The 20,804-nt window shown below is 42.4% G+C and overlaps 1 protein-coding gene and 1 pseudogene across 5 annotated transcripts in view; one reads left to right on the top strand and one right to left on the bottom strand.

The window, feature by feature from the left end:
- The window catches only part of ZNF346 (zinc finger protein 346), a 35,801-nt gene extending 15,491 nt beyond the window's left edge, over positions 1-20,310 (top strand). For 2 of the 5 annotated variants that reach the window (XM_072824029.1, XM_072824032.1), the window contains exons 4-7: positions 1,224-1,368; positions 5,656-5,889; positions 13,555-13,648; positions 16,196-20,310. In XM_072824029.1, the coding sequence (XP_072680130.1) occupies positions 1,224-1,368; positions 5,656-5,889; positions 13,555-13,648; positions 16,196-16,283 (561 nt within the window). In that variant the 3' untranslated portion in view covers positions 16,284-20,310. Of the gene's footprint in view, positions 1-1,223; positions 1,369-5,655; positions 5,890-12,443; positions 12,535-13,554; positions 13,649-16,195 lie in introns of all 5 variants that reach the window. The other 3 variants (XR_012029714.1, XM_072824031.1, XM_072824033.1) reach the window with 3 other exon arrangements.
- Positions 6,600-12,317, bottom strand: LOC140631663 (normal mucosa of esophagus-specific gene 1 protein pseudogene; annotated as a pseudogene).
- Positions 20,311-20,804: the final 494 nt, after the last annotated feature.

Here is a 20,804-nt window from a genome sequence, read left to right as displayed (position 1 = left end):
ATGCTGGAACAATCCTAGTCCCTCAAGGGTACCATTTTTTTTTGTTCCATGGGAGGTTGTTCAAATGTAATGGGATGAGAAGTCCGCTGACTAGGGCCCAATACTAGCTCTGCAAATTACTGGTTTGGTGACTTTGAGCAAATCACTTCACCTCTCTGTACTTTACTCATAAAATGGAGGTAATTCCTACCTTTTAAAGGAATTGTGAAGTAAAATTCCAATTCCTAGTGGATGCTCAGTGAATGAAAATTTACTGATTGCCTCCAATTATAGAGGTCACAAGTTTAGAAGGGCCTTTACTTATCCCTTCTTCAAACTCCCATCCCTAGTTGCCCTATTGCTTTATGATTTAGAGTTCAGAAAGACAAGACAAACTCTGAGACTCTAGACAAGTTATTTCACCTCGTTGTATCTTGATTACTTCATCTCTCAGGATGATCCAGTAGTTCAAATGAGGTGACTGACATTCCCTTCCTCTACAACAAAGGAGTAACTAGTCCAAAATGTCGATAGTGCCAATATTGAAAAATACTCTTGTAATGAATACTTTATTCAGAGATCAGACCCAAGAGAGAGGCCGGGAGCTCTTAACATAGGCTTGAAATGCAATTGTTTTCTGGCCTAATCACAATCAACAAATAAAACTCAGTTATCTGCTTGTTCTGCAAACCCCAAATAACTGTTGTGTGCTAGACTCCAACATGGTGCTAAGGATAGGAAACAAAGATGAGTCCAATGGTCCATGCCCAATGTCTCCTAAGATGTGACACTGTCAGTTTGGGTGACAAGTGGTATGATAAAAGTCTGTTTAATGTACTCTGGGCATGCAGAGAAGGAACAGGATTGTTTCTGAATATTCACACAAAGCAGCTCGGTAATTGTGTACTGAATGATTTTCTTGAGTAACAGTCTCCCAGAAGAAGTGATAGATAGATATATGGGCCTTGAAGCCTATGGAGATACATGCCAGGCAGGTAAAAAGGAAGATCATTCTAGGTATCAGGAATGGCCCAAGCAAAGCAAGAAAACAAAAGAGAATAAAGTGGGAAATGGTGATTTAGAGCATAAAATGAAGTAGCTGGAGAAAGATCCAGAAAGGTAGGTTGGGGTTAGTGTATGAAGGGGGCCTTGAATGCCCATTCTTCTATGGGCAGTGGGGAACCATTGAAGACTTTCTGGCTGGGCAGTGGCTTGATCAGACCTGTGTTCTTTCTCCCAACCAGAAGAGCAGCAGAAGCAAAGACAAGAACCAGTGCTGCCCCATCTGTAACATGACCTTTTCCTCCCCTGTCGTGGCCCAGTCGCACTACCTGGGGAAGACCCACGCAAAGAACTTAAAGCTGAAGCAGCAATCCACTAAGGTGGAAGGTACTGGTTTTCCTGAGTAGTGCTATATTGGTACCCCTCCCATCCTCAGGGCACCAATGCCTGGTGCTCCCAGAAATGCTCACTGGGGCCACAGACTTGGAGAGGTTGAACTGCTTTTGAGAGGCCTTACAAATATCAGAGTAACCCAGCTGCAGTGAAATGCAGCCTCAGAGTTCTGTTCACCTAACCTCCCTTTCTTTGGTTACATCAGTTTCTTTTTTTCTCTCTCTTTTTTTGGTTACATCAGTTTCTATAGAAGCATCTTAGCCCTGAGCTTTTGTCCTGACAGATAATTGTAATTAGGAATGCCAGTGTCCTCCAGGCCATCCATACCACGAGCGCATTCTATCTCCTACCTCTCCCATTTAGATTTTTTCCCCTCCCAGTATCCACCTGCCCTTATTACCATGTGTTCCAAATTGAAAGCTAAATCCTTGTCTTTTTCGTGTGCTCAGGTTATGCCCTGCTCACTCTAATCCTCAAATCTGCCTCTTCTCAAGACAGGGACTTGCTTTTCAAAGCTGAATACTCTAGTGCTGCCACTAATGCCCAGCAAGCCTTGTTTGCAACTGCCATGAATTCCTTCCCAGTGCAGTGACTTCTAAAATAGTCCCCTTTATCTTGTCACCACTGGTACTCAACCCTTATTTTCATCTCATTAACTCCTGACTTTCTGGGATTTTTAACCTGTGCTGACTGCAGTTAGTCAAGAATGAAAGTTCCTTGATTTTTATTTCATTTTTTTTCTTGGTAATTTTTGCTGCTTTCTTTATTTTGGACCAAGAAGTAGACTAACTACTATTTATAATACTTATTTTTTAATACTGTATTATGAAAAAAGACAAGATTTGGAAGATTTTGAAGATAAGGTGAAAAGTCACTTAAAATCATACCCTCTTGGGATCCCTGGGTGGCTCAGTGGTTTAGCGCCTGCCTTCGGGCCATGGCCTGATTCTAGAGTCCCAGGATTGAGTCCCGCATCAGGTCCCCTATATGGAGCCTGCTTCTCCCTATGCCTGTGTCTCTGCCTTTCTGTCTGTGTCTCTCATGAATAAATAAAATCTTTTAAAAAAAAATCATACCCTCTTAACACACCCAAATCTAGTTCATGCTGTGAAACTACAGAATATGGACTCTAGGTTACAGATATGCAGGTTTAAATCCTGGTGCTGCTATTTACCATCTATATGACTTAGCTTCTTTGTACCTGAGTTTCCTCACCTATGAAATGTTAATATCTACTTTATAGGTTGTGAGGATGAAATAATGTATATAATGAAACTAGGACATAATAGATGCTCAGTAAATTATAGTTTCTGCGAGTAATATCACCATCATCAAGATAGTGAGTAGAATCCCTTTATAAAATGTAGTATTTGGTCAGGCATCCACCACCTGGAGTATGTCATTGGCTTTACTTATTGGTTTGTTCATCATTAAGTTATACTAGTACTACTTGCTTTTGTTTAAAGTTGGTGTTGGGAAGCACCTGGCTGGCTCAGTCAGCGAAGCATGCAACTCTTGATCTCAGGATCAGGAGTTTGAGCCCCACCTTCTATGTAGGGATTAATAAAAAAAATAGATAAACTTAAAAAAAGTCAGTACCATTCATAATACCAAAAGGATTAAAACATTATGCCAGGGGAAACTACCTCTAGAACAGAACTTTATAGGTCATTTATCTTTATATGGATTGATCTTTTCCATAAATGGGAAAATTCCCTGGAATATGCCAGGCCCCAAAGATTCCATACAAAGAGGTTATCTTCCATATTCATTTTTAGCCTTCGCCACATATAGATATGTTTTTATACAGTTGTAATCATCGCGCATCTACCATTTGTATCCTGCTTTTACTTTTTACTGAATTTTATAGTTTAAGCACTTTCCAAGTTATTATGTGAGTGTAGAACTCTATTTCTGAAATTAAACATTTTTCTAATGTAAAAGTATTAGAAGCATGTTGTAAAAAATATGGAAAATATTAGCTATATGAAAAGAAAAAGTACCTGTAATTTTGCCATTCAGAGATAACCACTGTTAACATTTTGGAATACTGTTTCCCCTATAATCTTTTGTTATGTGTATATGTGTATATCTGTGTGTATAGTTGTTTTATGTATATCCAGATTAAACCCATATATATACGTGCATATAAACATAGAATACTTTAAATAACCTTATTGTTTTTATAAAAATGATACTACATGTTCTCTCTCTGAGTGATTCTAGAGTAAACAATGCAAAAAGAAGAAAGTAAAATATCCCTCAAATCCTACCACCAAAAGAGAAACATTGATATATTGATGTCATTTCAAATGCCAGTACATACATAAAGATTGTGCCTATATCTTTTAACAATAATAAGATCATATTCTGTGTATAATTCCCTTTATACACTTTCTGTTTAATATAACATTTGTACTTCCTCATGTTATTAAAAGCTTTTTTCATAAACATTTTAATGGCTGTATAATAGCCCATCATACCACATGTAACCAATGTTGAACATTTTCCCCTTCCCCTTTTTTGATATTTATAAATAACAGTACAGCAAACATCCCTATAGAATACTCTTTCCATATTTCAAGCTGTTTCCTAAGAGAAGACTCCCTTAGTTGTTATTTTTTGGATGTCCTGAAGCAGTTCCTCCAACTTGACTTTTAACTATTCACCTCTGATGTTTCTCTTCAGTATCTTTTAAAGAATGACCTTTTCATGCCTTAATAGAGAGACCATTATTGTCTCTCTTTTCTGATTTGAAAAATCTACATTCATTGTAGAAAAGTTGGAAAATACTGAAAAGCACCCTTTTATTCTATGCCTTTGGCCTTTTTTCCATGTATCACAAGTATGTTTTTTCATTTGTTTATTTGATAAAACTGAAGACATAAGCAGGTTGCTGTATAACCTGCTTTCTTAACATAACACCACATTGAATATTTTCTCATATATTAAATATTCTACAACATGTGCATTACTTTTTAAATGACTTACTGAAACAATGGACAGGGAAAGTCAGTGGTCAAGGAAATTGAGATTCCTATGCTGGAAAACCATTGTGAGAAAAGCCAGCAAGTTTCCTCTGGCTTGCCAAAAATCCTCAAAATTTCCCCCATTGAAGTAGTCCAGAGATGAACAAGCATCTGAGCCATCTATCTGAGTGCTGCTAAGCTCCACTTGTCTTCCACCATTGATGGGGGTTCTAGGCCACATTTTTAAAGCAGTAGTTACAAGGCTGACACCATTCTAGCCATGTGGACTTATTAGTGAGTCTTGGCATCCACTTCATAAAGCAGCAGTCTGGCCTGTCATTGGTACCATGACATTTGTTCTGGTAACAATTCTGGTTAACCCACAGGAGGCTTATGCATATGTCTATAACAGATTCTGGTTGACAGTCTGGCCTGTCATTGGTACCATGACATTTGTTGACCCACAGGAGGCTTATGCATATGTCTATAACAGATTCTGGTTAACAATGAATACATTGACCAAAGCCAGGGATGTTTTCTGAAGGTGAAAGCATAAACTGTCACCCTCAGGTTACCCTACCACATTCTGGCAGCCTAGCATACAAAGACAGCATAGTCTTTATAGTGTCACACAGACAGCAGGGTGATCTTGGACAAGTCACTTTACTTATCAGAGCCCTGGTTTTTCTCTCTATTGTGGCAAAATAATATCTATCTCATGGGGTAGTTCTGCGGACCAAAGGAGGAAATATATGTACAAAGCATGTAACTAAATGTTATATGCTCTCTACTCTCCTCTAGCAGCCTAGAAGGCATTGTAACCCAAAAGGCCTCCCTAGTACAGTTGCCTTTTCTAAATGACCTCCAGGTCCTCAGGCCCTCAGTTGCTACATCTGTGCATTGGTTCCCAGTTCTGTAACTAGGGCACTTTGAGGATGGGAATGACACCCTAGTTTCTTACCCCACTTGCTGTGATGTTCTCGGGAATTCTGAGGGGTAAAAAGACTACAAACATGTACATTTCTAGTCTGTTGTAATTTGACAACTTGATAGTAGAAGCCTCCTCCGACTATGAGAAAATCAGCATTCATGTACCTAATGCAGTGAGAGCTGCTGACCAAGTAGCTGGTCATTGAGCTCCCCCTAATCTTCCCAGTTTTCACATTTAGAGAAGGTTTTCCCTGTGTGATTCACACAGGCAGTGCCACATCTACAAGTGTGATTAGTGACCCAGCCTTTCCTTTCTGCATATTAGAAAGCTTGGCACCTTCTGGGTCTTTTCATTGTTTCTGTTTGAACTCTCTCACCGCAGCTCTGTCGAAACGCCTTACAAACCCTTTCCTTGTGGCCTCCACCTTAGCCTTGCACCAGAATAGAGAGATGATAGACCCAGACAAGTTCTGCAGCCTCTGCCATGCGACTTTCAACGACCCTGTCATGGCTCAACAACATTATGTGGGCAAGAAACACAGGAAACAGGAAACCAAGCTCAAACTCATGGCACACTATGGGCGGCTGGCAGACCCTGCTGTCACTGACTCATCAGGTAAGGGACCCAGCTCACACCCAGAGCTGGATCAGATCCTGACCCGTGGAGTTCCCCAAACAACCAAGGCTATGCCCTTTCCTCCTTACATCTCTTAAAGAAGGCGTTGCAAACTCAAATGCCTGCAGAAACCAAACAGGAGATTTAAATAAGTTGAAGAGCCAAGAGGGGATATGATTAGCTGAAGAGTATATGCCTCTCCCAGGCAGCTCCAGTTAGTTACTATCATATCATCAGTTTTCCAAAAGAATCTAGAAAGTCAGATTTTTAAAAAGATTTTATTTATTTATTCATGAGAGACACACAGAGAAAGAGAGAGAGGCAGAGACACAGGCAGGAGCCCAATACGGGACTCAATCCCGGATCCCAGGATCATATACCATGAGCCGAAGGCAGACGCTCACCCGCTTGAGCCACCCAGGCATCCCTAAAAAGATTTAAGAATTCCCCTCATTTTTAGGGGTGCCTGGCTGGCTCAGTCAGTAGAGCATGCAACTCTTGGTCTTGGGATTGAGTTTAAGCCTCATGTTGGCTGTAGAGATTACTTAAAGATAAAATCTTAAGGGCAGCCCGGGTGGCTCAGTGGTTTAGCACCACCTTTGGCCTAGGGCGTGAGCCTGGAAACCTGGGATTGAGTCCCGCATCAGGCTCCCTGCATGGAGCCTGCTTCTCCCTCTGCCTGTGTCTCTGCACCTCTCTCTCTGTGTGTCTCTCATGAATAAATAAAATCTTAAGAAAAATTATGATATATAAAAAAAAAAGATAAAATCTTAAAAAAAAATTCCCCTCAGGTTTTAAAAATTTTAAACCCTGTGTGAATCAAACCTGTCTGCAAGCCAGATTTGGGCCAAGGGCCACTGGTCTGCAATCTCTCATTTAATCTCCCTGTCATCCACATTCCTATATGAAGGCCTCAGCAGTCTCTGTCAGATTAGTGTCCTCAGGGCCCCTCATCTCAGCAGCTGAGACCTGCCTATATCCCTGGAATAGCATAGTGAAGGACACCACTCTGACTCAGAGAATACTAGTTTTTCCCTAACTTCACAGAAGTAAGCATTCATGAAGAGTTTGGAGCCCTTCCCATTATGGTAACTACTCACGGCTTATCATTAGAGTGGGGTGGGAGGAGATTATTATTTTCTCTTTCACTCAGTCTAAATGTTTATTGAGTACCTACTGTGTTCCCTATTGAGGTACAGTAGTGACCAAGACTGACATAGTCCCTGTCTTGTGGAGTCTACATGAGCATTCATGTGGATTCTCAGGGTTTCCACTCAGGCTGTGGAGATGCAGCACCAGTCAACACTGGAGGCCCTCATGGCATCCAAGTACAAACAACTTGGCCTCAGGGAACCGGCTGCTCAGAGCCTTCTGTGCTCTTGCCACAATCCTGGAAAGGTGAACACCCAGTTGCTATAGATGTTCCAGACCACATATGAGCAAGGGAAGAGATCATGCCTCTCTAACAACCCCCAAACCCAGAACAGTCATACAACACAGGTCATCATTGAGCAGTACTGACAAGATGAGATGGGCATGAAACAATGGCTTCAACAGGGTGCCAAGGAGCACTCTTCCAATGCCACAGAAGGACCCTGCTTTATAAACCTCTTCAAAATTGGATGTATTTTTTTTAAAGATTTTATTTATTTATTCATGAAAAACACAGGCAGAGACAGAGGCAGAGGGAGAAACAGGCTCCATGCAGGGAGCCCAATGCAGGACTCGATCCCGGTACTCTGGGATCACCCCCTGAGCCGAAGGCAGAGGCTCAACCACTGAGCCACCCAGGCATCCCCAAAATTGTATATTTACTGTAGTGTTCCCACATACAAACAGAGCCTTCCCCTTTAACAGAAGCCAGCCCTATATGCTGAAGAAATCTGGAAAATTCAGAACCAAGCTCCTTAGAACCCTCTTCCTGTGACTCTCCTATTTTGTCCTAAGACTGATAGCATCCAACCAGCATTACCCACGGTTCTCTTGCAGCTGACCCTTCTGTGTTTCAGCTCCCGGCCTGCCTTTATTTGGCCCTGCCCTGGTTATTTCCTCATCATCTCTTGTCCACTGTCAGGACTCAGGCACTGCTGTGTTTTAAGCTGCTTATCTTAACTTGTATCCATTCTTTTCTTTTATCTTAAACCAAAGTTTCCTTCCTATATCTATTCCTCCATTTGTCTAAGGCTAATTACCATACTTAATCCTAGAATTATATCCTATGTCTTTTCTTCTTGCTGAGGCATCTGACTGCTTTATAGATCAGCCAAAATTTTTCATGAAAACCTAGGCAGGGGGTGGGGGTATCACACCCCCTTTGATATAACCTATACATTATAATTTAATTCCCACAGCATTCCTAAAAATAGCTACGATTTTCCCATTTCACAGATAAAGAAGTTGAGACTCAAAGTGACTTGCTCAAGGTCACATAGCTGATAGGACCCGATGTTGATAAGTGACAGTATCAGTATGTGTCTCTAGCTCTGTCTGGCTCCAAAAGTTACTTTTTTTTTTTTAATTGCACAAATAGTATTTTATTTTATTTTATTTTATTTTATTTTTTTAATTTTTATTTATTTATGATAGCCACACAGAGAGAGAGAGAGAGAGAGAGGCAGAGACACAGGCAGAGGGAGAAGCAGGCTCCATGCACCGGGAGCCCGACGTGGGATTCGATCCCAGGTCTCCAGGATCGCGCCCTGGGCCAAAGGCAGGCGCTAAACCGCTGCGCCACCCAGGGATCCCAGTATTTTATTATAGACAATTCAGTTTATAAATCTCTATACACTTTAAGGAAACCATTTGGGCATCATAAACATTAAAATTTCAATATGCAAAATTAAATTTACAACAAGAAAATAAACACAAAATTATTTTTGAACTATGTGGTCATTGCTGTACTACCTTCATAATTCCTATCCCGAGTCCGAAAATGTAGTCAAGCCCTAAAAATGTAGCAGAAGCATTTCTGCACCCTGGTATCCATAATCTAGTTTGTGCAGCAATGTTTCCACTAGATTCATAGAGTACTCTTTGAAAGAAAGAAGCAAAGGCTGGTCATTTAGTGGCTCTTCGGACCTTCCGCAACTCTTCAATGGGCTTCCATTCTTGGTTGATTGTTATAAGCTTGCTAGGTACACTAGGGTCCATGGTTTCCCAAGGTTCTGGATTTCTTTTCCGATCTAGGATCACATCAGATTTTTGAAGGGAATATACATCGAAAGACGAAGCTCCGCCTGCCGCTGTGGCCATGAACAGCACCAAAGGAATAAGTTCCTTCTTTTTCATCAGGAGTTGGAAAAAGTTAATGATGACCTCAGCGCAGGTCTGAGGTCTGACTCCCTTCCTTCTGTCTTCGGCTCTGAGTATACGTGGCAGGAGGCTTTCCAACTACAAAATATCAGCAGAGGCACTGAATCCACTCTGACTCCCTTCTTACCCACAGAGGTGGGATGCTAATCTAGAATATGTATTCTAGATGACAGGGGTTCCACCTTAGCAAAGGTCTTAGGTTTGGTTTTGGTTTTGGGGTTTTTTTGTTTTTTGTTTTTAGATTTTATTATTTATTCATGAGAGAAGCAGAGACACAGGCAGAGGGAGAAGCAGGCTCCAAGCAGGGAGCCCAATGTGGGACTGGATCCCAGGACCGTGGGATCACGCCCTGAGCTGAAGGCAGATGCTCAATCACTGAGCCACCCAGGTGTCCCAGATTTTAGGTTTGTTAGCAGCTTGACTTTTCCCTCCTGGCCTCTGTCAAAGCTTGTTTGTTCATTCAGTCAGTCATCTATACTTAACTGTGGCTGCTGCAGTTCAGGCCTTAAGCTACATGCTCTCACCCATAATCATGTAATTTAATTCTCACAGCAGCTCTGTTGTGCAAGTTTGATTATCCCTATTTTACAAATGAAGTCATTTGGATTAGAAAGATGAGGTGATTTGTACTGAGTCCCACACTAGGCGGCAGCAGAGGCGGCATTGAAACTTAGGTCAAGTTCTGTGTTGGGTCCAGAGAATAGTTTCCATGGGGCTCTTGTCAAAGTGTCTTATGGCAAGTATGGGTCAAATGTTGGATGACCCAGAGTGTCCACATCTCTCCCCCGCAAGAAGATGCAGCATCCACCAAGCAGAGCAAGGACTTGGAGTTTGCTTTGTACTCTAGGCTCACATTTCTCTTATTTATCCAAGAATACCAAAGCTAAAGCCTGCATATCATACAGGCAACCAAATCCTTCCAACAGCCAGAGCATTAAACATCCCCCCGACCTCCCCAACTCAAGTTACTGGAATCCTCCTCTGCTTTACCCCACTGTTTTCTCTCCCTACTTAGGGCCTTTCCTCCTATATAGAACAGGTCTGCTTTCTCTGCCCTATATGGATCCCCCCAGTTTCTTCAGCCACTACATAGAACAGGTTTTCAGGTCTTGTTAAATTCATATGTAGTCAAGAAATATTTGTTGAGTTCTTCCCTAATATATGCCACTTTATATATGGTAGTAAACAAGACAGATATTCCATGTTCTCGTGGAGCTTAGAGTTTAGTGGAGAGAAAATAGGCATTAATCAAATAACTACAAATGTGACAAGCTTTAGAAAAGGAAACAAATGCGGTACCTGGTTGGCTCAGTCAGTATAGAATGTGCAACTCTTGATCTCAGGGTTGTTAAGTTTGAACCCATTTTGGGTGTAGAGATTACTTAAAAATAAGATATTAAGAAAAAGAAAGAAAATGAGGCAACTGGGTGGAGCAGTCAGTTAAGCATTGGACTCTTGGTTTCAGCTAAAGTCATGATCTCAGGGTTGTGAGATCGAAACCCCCATCAGGCTCTGTGCTCTGCATGGAGTCTGCTTAAGATGCTCTCTGCCCCTCTCCCCTGCTCTCTCTCAAATAAATAAATACATCTTCTTTAAGGGTGAGGGGTGGCAGGACACCTGGGTGGCTCAGTGGTTGAGTGTCTGCCTTCAGCTCAGGTCATGATCCCAGGGTCCTGGGATCAAGTCCCACATCAGGCTCCCCAGAGGGAGCCTGCTTCTCCCACTGCCTATGCCTCTGCCTCTCTCTCAGTGTCTCTCATGAATAAATAAATAAAATCTTTTAAAAAAAATAATAAATAAAAAGTGGGGGGCCCCTGGGTGGCTCAGTTGGTTAAGCAACCAGTTCTTGATTTCTGCTCAGGTCATGATCTCAGGGTCCTGGAATTGAGCCCCACATCTGGCTCCATGCTCAGTGGGGTGTCTGCTTGGGATTCTTTCCCTCATTCTCCCTCTGCCTGTCCCCCACTCTGCTTGTGCACACATGTATGTGCATGCTCTCTCTCTCTAAAATAAATATACAAATCTTTTGGGAAAAAAAAAAAAAGAAATGAAATAAATGGAATAAACTAAGATAGGGGAGCAAGGATCAATGAAGACTTCCCAGAGCATAAGGATTATAGTGTTGGGCAAAATTATCCTGGGGAGATTATCCAGTCATGGTGTTGATCATGTTAAGGTTTTGATCCTTTATCCTAAGAGTGTTGGGAAGCCACTGACAGTTTAAGTTTAAGCATTACTAGATTATTCTGCTTACAAAGTGGAGAATGTTTTGGAACAGGGAGGAAGAAGGGTGGGAAGACCCCAGCAATGGGGATATTGTAGTAATTTCATACTGGAGAAGAGCTTGGATTAAGATAGCAGTGGAGAAGATAGACAGAAGTAGATGGATTCAAGAGTTATTTGGAAGTAGAATTGTCAGGATTTGGCCATCAAATGTAGGAGGTAAGGGCTGGCTGTCAGTAGAGTGTGAAATTCTTGATCTCAGAGTTGTGAGTTCAAGCCCCATGTTGGGTGTAGAGATTACATATAAATAAAATCTTTACCAAAAAAAAAAAAAAAATGTGGGAAGTAAAGGAAAGGGACTAGTCAAAATTAGGCAACCAGATAGATAACCAGGTTTCGTCAGCTTGAGTTTAAGATGCCCATGAGATATCCAAGTAGACAGTTGGATATATAGGTCTAGACCTCAGGGGAGTTCTAGGTTAGACATACTTCCATTTAGTAGGTCAGAAACTGTTAAATATTGGTAATTTCATATGTTTTAGGTGGTAATTGAAGTCAGGGGAATGAATGAGACCCCTTAGAGAGTTTAGAGAGAGAAGAGCTGAGGGTCTAAGATTAAGCCTTCTGGAAATCCTGGCCATAAATGTCTAAAAAGGACCTGAATTCTGATTGCAGTAATTTTCCCCTTAAGTTTTTTTAAGGATATATCTTCTGGGAAATACCCGAAGATACAAAGGAAACAAATGTCACTGGGAGCATTGGCTAGCGTATTAGAATAGAGATCATTGGTGTTCACAGTAGCAACAGCTGTGTTGGAAGGCTATTTAAAAGATACTCTCAAAAAAAAAAAAAAAAAAAAAAGATACTCTCACCTCTTTATGCACTGAACCCATAAGAGTAAAATTATATTAGTGATTAAAGCTCTCATTTGTTGAGCACTTCCTATGTGTCAAATGCTTTTACTTAAATCATTACAATAACCTTATGAGGTTGATACTAATATTAACCTCATTTTATAGGTAAGGAACCTGAGTCTCAGAGAAGCCCCACTTTTACAAATGAGGAAACCAAATCTCAGAGAGGTTAAGTAACTGGCCTGTGGTCCTACAGGTAAGAAATGATAGAGCTGGGATTTGAGCCGAGGTGATCTCACTCCAGAATTGTGAAACTTTAGGATGGCAGATGATTAGAAAAGTATCAGAACTAGACAGCTCTTAAAGTTATGTGTACAGCTGCCTTTTTTGTATAGCTAATGTTTGGCATGCTAGAATAAGTACACCCTTTATGGCCTGTCAAGCCTAAGTTTGTCACTTCCTAACTCTGTGTTCTTAGGCATGTGACTATGCCTTATTTTCCTCATCTATAAAATAATGGTAATGATTCTCACAAGATTGTCATGGGGGCCAGACAAAATTATATAGCATACATGGCCTATATCAGGTACTTGGTTAATAATATGCTTTTTATTATTATAAGTGTTATGGTTATAAGTTATGGTGTAATTGGCTTATAGTTGAGAAAAGCTGAGAATCAGAAAATGGAAGGGATTTAGCCAAGATCACATGAAAGCAGAGCCAGGAGTCCAGCTCCAACCATATCTTGGTTCCTGACCCATGCTCTCTACTAGACCACATGAACAAAGACCACTTTGTCATTGAATCAGCCCTGGTAGTAAGGGTGTCTGTGAGCCCCAAGGTAGAAAGTCAGATTAATTTTCATAGTAGGCATTCTCATTAATTACGGTTATTGCAAGCGCGAGGAGAGTGGAAATTTCCCAGAGATTTCTCAGTGAGGGGAATCCTTAATGAGACCACTTAGCACAGTCAAGGTAGAAAAGACAGTTATACCAAATGTCACCTCTTTGTTCTGTCAATCATTTATTTACTCAGCAGACAGCTACTCTGGACCAGGTTCAATGCTGGGCATGCAGCAGGATGCTTCCCAACCCCAGGAAGCACATAGGCACCCTGTGCCCCCTGAGCATTGAGGCCTCTGGGATTCTCCTCAGGGCCAACCACCTAACCTTACCCCACCATCCATCCTCAGAAGGACATTTACTGCCAAAAGCAGTAGTCCCCAGGTCCCTTCTTATTGGATAACTAAGCATCTTGATTTTTATGTGTGTTTCAGCTGGGAAGGGCTACCCCTGCAAGACGTGTAAGATAATGCTGAACTCCATAGAACAGTATCAAGCTCATGTCAGCGGCTTCAAACACAAGAACCAGTGAGTAATTGTCCTTTGAAATTCAAGGATCTGCAACAAGAACTCAGGGCTTCTAAATCAAAACAGATATTCCTTTGTGAAAATGGAATCCTGGCAGCCTTTTCTCAGTTAACATGAAGAAGTGTCTCCACTAAGTTTTTCTCCCATCAGCTTCCCTGCAGCCTTTGGACCTACTGGGCTGAAGGTTTTAGTAGAGAAGCATAGACAATTTCCTTGATGGTTTCCTAAAATACTTAGATTTCTTGCCCTTGAGCAGTCTCACTAGGGAAGCTTTTTTTTCCCCCACCACTGGCCTAAAGAACCTAGTCTTGACTGCCATCAATTCTATGGCAAGAGCTCCCTCTATGGGTTATTACCAAATATGACCAGGTTTGCACATTGATCAAAAATTTATTGAACACCAAGACAGATCCAGTCCCTGCTCTCATGACTGACCATACGTTCTGATGGAAGGAGACAAACAATAAACAAGTAAACAACCAATAATTATAAATTATGATAAGTGCTTTGAAGGGAAGAGATAAAAAGAATCAGTCATCTGTTCATGATAACCTTGAAAATGACTAACATTCTTTGCACCCCTGTTCTGTTACAGGGCACATGCCAAGCAAATTCTGTCTAGTAATCCTTCAACAGCCCTAGGAAGAAGGGGTTATTATAACAGACAGAATAGTGATTTCAAGTGATAGTATGAGGCAGAGCCTATAATTCAAACTAATTCAAGTCTTGTCTGGCTCACAGGACACTCCTCCAGGGCATCATGCTTATAAGGAGGTTGTAGCACCATATAACATAAGGTTCTATGGTCTGACCGGGGAGGACTCACATGGTTCTGTCCCTTCCTCTCAGAAGGGAACTGGATAGTGTGGACAGTGTGCTACTATGTAACTTTCTGAGATGGGAATATCCCCATTTTACAGATGAGGAAACAGTTTCAAGCAAGCAAGTCTGAAATGATTTCTTTGACTTTGGTGATATGTTCTGCATTGCTCACAGAGCTGAATGAATTAAAGATGGTGGAAACAGAATATTAGAGTCAAAATGTCCTTGGTCCTCTTTGCCTGAAGTTTCCCCTCCCGTATTGCAGCAGATCTTCTTATTTATTTATATATATTTTTTAAATTGGGAGGACTCATTAGGCTTATTTTAGATATGGACTTGACACAAGCCTGTGCAATCTAGCCTGGGCTCACTCCCATTTCAGCATACTTTCCTTGCATCTTGAGTGGTGGCAATTTCAGTAGACCAGCCAGTAGACCAGCCAGAGCCCTTCCCTGGGGCTACCCCACCTTGAGAATGCTGGTGTTTACTGTTTTCTTTCTACACTTTCAGCTATGTGACTTTGGGTGAGTTAGTAAACCTCTCTGAACCTCCACTTTTTTTTCTGTGAGATTATAGCTACAATTTGTTGAATTGCAATAGTAGCTGTGAACTATAGACATACAAACCCCCTTTTTCCAACCCAAGGAAACCTAATGTCAGATGGGTTAAGTGACTTCCCAAGATTGCTAGTCACATGGAGATGAACCCAGAATTCAAATCTTTTAATTCCAAAGCACATTCATTTTGCTCTGCCATTCCAAATGGAGCTCATTATCCTCACCCTACAAGATAACATGAAAGTTAGAGATAATATATGTATTCTGCTAGTACCAAAAAGGGCAACTATTAAAGATAAGCTTTCATTCACTCAAATATTTATTGAGTACCTATTTTGTGCCAGGCCCTGTTTGGGGCACTAGGACTACAGTAAGATCCAAGACCAGTAGTGTTCCCTGATTTTTTGGATCCCCGTCTAATGATAGAAGCAGATCCTAAGCAAATTCATAAACAAATAAGATAATAACAGGTGTTGCTAGATGCCCAGAGAGTGGGATAAGAGTGACAGAAGAGCTACTTTTGACTTAGTATGAGGCGGGAAATGGTCAGTCTGTACTATCCAGGTCATATAGGGCCCTGTAATCAGAATAAATGGCTTGGTAGAGTGGAGATATGGGCTGCCGTCCGGAATCAACCACACTTTTAAAAAGCATACTGGGGGGATGCCTGGGTGGCTCAGTGGTTGAGCATCTGCCTTCAATTCAGGGCATGATCCCAGGGTCCTAGAATCAAGTCTTGCATCAGGCCCCCTGCAGGGAGCCTGCTTCTGTCTCTGCCTAATGTCTCTGCCTCTCTCTGTGTCTCTCATGAATGAACAAATAAAATCTTTTAAGTAAATAAATAAAAAGCTTACTAGGAGGAAACATTTTGGGAAAAAAAAAAAAGCTTACTGGAGGCAGATGACTTATACTTTCTGAACTTTAGTTTCCTCATATATAAAAGGGGTGCTATCTCCTTGTAGAGTTGCCTTGAAGATGAAATATGATGCTGGAAGCAAAGCACCCATCATTGTGCCTAGCATGCAGTGGCCCTCAGTAAACGAGAGCTGCCCTCCTTATTACTCTTAGGGCCCTGGAAGAGCTGTACTATCCTTAGAATAAACTACCTGGAACACCTTCACAACCACCATAAACTGATCCTGTGCATTTATTCCTTCTCAAATTACAGGTCACCAAAAACAGTGGCATCACCCCTGGGCCAGATTCCAATGCAAAGGCAGCCCATTGAGAAAGACTCAGCCACCTTGGAAGACTAGAGATGTTTCTGTCCAGCACCCCAGGTTGAACCAGCCATGAGCCAGCTTCCCGTTACCATGGTCAGCTCTTGGCTCCCTCTTCCTCGTTTCTTATACCTGGAGAACACATAGACCTAAGGCAGGAGTGGGCCACAGATAGCCTCTGATTGGTCCAGGCAAATACACCCCTGCTCTTCCCTTTTTGGATGGACCCTGTAGGTCAGGACAAGGGAAGGGGGTGGATCTTGAGAGGACTCGGGGCCTCACAAGATAGTAGTTTGGAGGCCTTTCCCCTTCCCCAGTCCCCTTGGGCCACATGTCATGAGCCCCAGGCCTGTCTGTCATCTGCAGGTCAGTTTTGAACCAGTCTCTGCAGCTAAAGAACTGAGCTCTCCCTGGGCTCTAGGCAGCTCCAATAAAACCTGGAGCTTTCACACCAGACCTTGGCCTAGGTGGCAAAGGGTAGATGGAAGTGGCTACCCCATGGAAGTTTGGAGCTAATATGACACTCCATATTGCCCCCAAAAGTACAGGCTTTCCTGAACCTGGGACCAGATACTGGCCAGTTATACAGCTGTCTGCCCACTGTGAAGTTTCCTCCTGGAGCAATGACACAGTCCTGGCAGAGCAGTGCTGTCCTTCTTGCCCCTTCTCCACAGTTCCTGAATGGTGCTAAGGATCTGCAGCAACTGGGGAAAAGCTAGAGCTGGAGGAGGCTTCAGTACCCTGTGGGCTCACAGAAAGCTTCAAGGGGGAGCCTTTCCCCTCCTCTATCAGAGAGGTGCTCTGACCCAGGGTCATGTGGGGAAGTCCCCACATGGAAGTTCCCTTGATGGTTCTGTGCCCTTAAAGGCAAATTGCCTCATGCCAGCCAGCTCAAAGGTTCATTGCTGCTCCTTGGCTCTACTAGCCCTCTCCTCCTTATGCAGCAAATCACCTGCCCAGGTTGCTGTGGTGCTAGCCCTCTCCCATCATCCACCAGGAGATTCCTGGGTACCAAGGAACAGAATAGGACCCCCAGGAAAAGAAAGGAGAACTGGTACAGATTTCTGCAATGAGGAAAAAGATGTTCCCCAGGCCCCAAACTTAGACTTTTCCAACTCTGCTGTGTTTTTATGGCCTGGGACTTCACTGGGAGTGGGTTTTTCCTTGTAGCTTTTAAGCAGCAATTCCAAGAAATGATAACCATTGTAGGCCCCTAGCTGCTCTCGTGGCTTCTTCCCCCCATTGCCTATCCCTTTGCCTGTGAAATGCCTTTACATATTTGTGTGTGTGTGTGTGTGTGTGTGTGTGTGTACGCGCACGCACGCGTGTTTATGCTCTGTCTCTTGGTCTAAATAAAGAATTTATCCATGAGCCAGACTGCAGCTTGACAGACCTGAGATTTGGTGCCATAATGCCATTGGATCTAATATGTGTGTCTTGACCACTTACCCTCACCCCTCTCAGATTCCTGGGGCTTTAAATAGTGATCTTAAGAGGTGGAACAGAGATAAACATCTGAATTGCTTGGCAACCTTGTGGAAGCCTTCCCAGGCTTAGTACAACCTCATCCACTTATCTGCCTCCCCCTGTACAGAGGGTCTCATGGGAGTCTTTAAGGGGTTTCAGCCGAGAATCTACTTTCTTTGAGAGGATCATTCTGGCTGGCTGTTAAGTGGAAAAGAGATGCAGGGGAGAAGAACAAGAGACCAACAAGAAAGCCAAAATGGAGGCTATGTCCAATATGGCTCTCTCCAGGCTAATCCCTTCAGAACTGAGCCTTAACCTCTTTCATCTCCACTTCTCTAATGTGGAGTGGTGTGTCCTGAACTATTTGTTGAATGAATGCACAAATGCATGAATGAGGGTATAGGTAAGAAAGATGGCCTTTTCCTACACAGCTCTTACTCAGAACTAGGTTTGTTCCATCAACTTTTGGCCTAGAGATTCTTACAGGAAGCTTTTCTATGACCCAGAAATGAGCTAGGGAAGTGTGATGGCCTTAGGAGCCCTTTGTCCAACATTTGTTTCAGATAGCCAGATCTGAGGAGGGTACCCAGGCAGCCTCAGCCCCCATTCTTCACTCAGCAAACTGTTCCTGAGCACCTGCTTTTGACCAGCTGGGAAAGGCCCCACATAGCCCCCATGGTGGGTTCTCAGCTCCCAGCATCCAAAGCTTAGACTGTCTCAGCAATTTCCCTGGAGTCCTTCTACCTTATCCAGGATGTCAGAATCAGCCTCATATATCAGGCAAGGAAATGAAGGGGAAAAGGGTGGGTAGGCTGCCAGATAATGAGCCCCTAGCCCATAAGACTTCTTAGTCTAGATTCAGGAGTCTCTACTAGCTGTGTGCCCAGCTCTGTTGGCAAGAGGGTACAGGAATGAATACTTTCTTGCCCTTGGGGAGAAATACTATAAAGATTATTATCAAAAGAAGAAAAAAAGATTATTATGGCAATAGAGGGTCATACAGGGTGCAGCAAGAATGCCCAGGATGCAGGCACTAACTCACCTAAGGGGATGAAAAAGCTGCATTTGATCTGCCTAACTGCCTTTTGAGCAAGGTAATGATATTCCATTTTATAGAAAAGACTCAAAGATGTATATAGTATTTTGCCCAAGGACCTGCCACCAAGAAGCAACAAAATGGAGAGTAGAATCCAGTTCTCTAGATTCCTAGTCCAGAACCCTTTCCAAACAAGGATGAAAATACCTTCCCAAAAAAAAAAAAAAAAAAAAAAAGAAAATACCTTCCCACAGGACCCCTGGGCCTGCCCCCGCCCAACTTCTAACAGGGCTGTGGTCTCACAGAGCAAGCAACCATAAAATAGACTGGACAAGGCTCAGTGGTTATTTTATCTTCCAAACTCCCCCTCATACTTCTCAATATTTTATCCAAGATTTCCAGTATATTAGACTCCAGTTATAACTGTAAGAAACTGAAATCAAAGTGATTAGGTAAAAAGGGAAATTTATTGATTCACCTAATGAAAAATTTCGATACAGGGATGGATAGATCCAGGTTCTGACAGTATCTTCAGGGAGAATTTTTTTCTTTAAGATTTTATTTAATCACAAGAGACACAGAGAGTGAGGCAGAGACATAGAGGGAGAAGTAGGTGCCATGCAGGGAGCCCGATGCGGGACTCGATCCCGGGACTCAGGATCAAGCCCTGAGCCAAAAGCAGATGCTCAACCACTGAGCTACCCAGGTGTCCCTTCAGGAAGAATTTAGTCTTACTCAGCTTTCCTCTGTGTGGCCTCTTTCTCTGGAAGTTAGCAAGATGGCCACTGGCAGCTCCAGGCTTGTATCCAGGATAGATAGGCAACTATAGTACAGAAAGAACATCTTTACCTACTAGTTCCCCAAAAAAATTCTGGATTGATTCATTAGCTAGTTTGGCCCTATTCTGATTCCTAAACTAATGACTGCAACTAGGGGAAATGGTGTCCTGGTTTGGGGCCCTGGGAAAGAGTGAGCTCTACTTAAAACACGTTGACTGGAAGAGAAAAGAAGAAAGTGTGGGGCTCCTTCCAGGAGACTAAGGGAGAAGAATGGATGGGGATGGGCAAAAGTAACTGCTTGTGTAAGCCGTATCCAGAAACTGTCTTTATTTGAAATACCGCTCTTTCCCTAACTTTCTGAGCTACATTTCATAATGTGCTCCAATTTTTCAAGTACAGTTTGATGAATCCTTACATATGTGTATACATCTGGGCAGTCACCCTCCAGATCAAGATACAGAACATTGCCAGCTCCTCAGAAGTTTCTGTCATTCCCCTTCCTAGTTACTATCTCCCAGAAGTAAACACTGTTTTGACCTCTATCACCGTAGACTAGTTTTGCTTGCTCTTGAGTTTTATAAAAATGGAATCACATCCTCTTTTGCTCAGTATTATGCCTGCGAGATTCATCCATGTTTTTGTGTGTGTCAGAAGTTCATTTTTGTTCATGCTGTGTAGTAGTATTCCATTGTATGAATATACCACAATTAAACCATTCTGTTGATGGACAATTGGGTTATTTCAGTTTTGAACTATTATAAATAAAATTCTTTTGAAAATTTTTGCTTGTGTCATTTGGTGTGCACATGCACACATAGACCCGGGAGTGGCATTGCTGCGTTATAGAATAAATGTGTGTTTAGCTTGTCTAGATACTACTGAATGGTTTTCCACTGTGATTCTATCAACTCACCAACTTGCCAGCACTTGGTATTGTCAGTCTTTCTAATTTTGAACATTGTTGTGGCACATGGGAATTTGAGCCCAAGGGTTCATATCAACTTAATATCAGGGCCCCTCTTACTCTGAGCATCCCTGAGATCAGGTTTGAATTTCTCTATCCTGGAATGGTCTCTCATGTCAGTGCCCAGGACCCACAATGCCCAATCCAACAGATAAACATCAGAGGGAACTCCTGCCCATGTAGCTAAGGAAGGTCTCACAGAAGGAGAGGCATAAGCCCTGGTAGCTAAGGAAGGTCTCACAGAAGGAGAGGCATAAGCCCTGGAGAGGCAGTCTAGTGTAGCAGCAAAAACTCAGGCTCTGGAATTGGGC

Source organism: Canis lupus, chromosome 4 (genome assembly GCF_048164855.1).
Source record: "Canis lupus baileyi chromosome 4, mCanLup2.hap1, whole genome shotgun sequence".
Classification (NCBI taxonomy): domain Eukaryota; kingdom Metazoa; phylum Chordata; class Mammalia; order Carnivora; family Canidae; genus Canis; species Canis lupus.
Note: the sequence above shows the minus strand (reverse complement) of the source record. Positions and strands in the feature narration are given on the sequence as shown.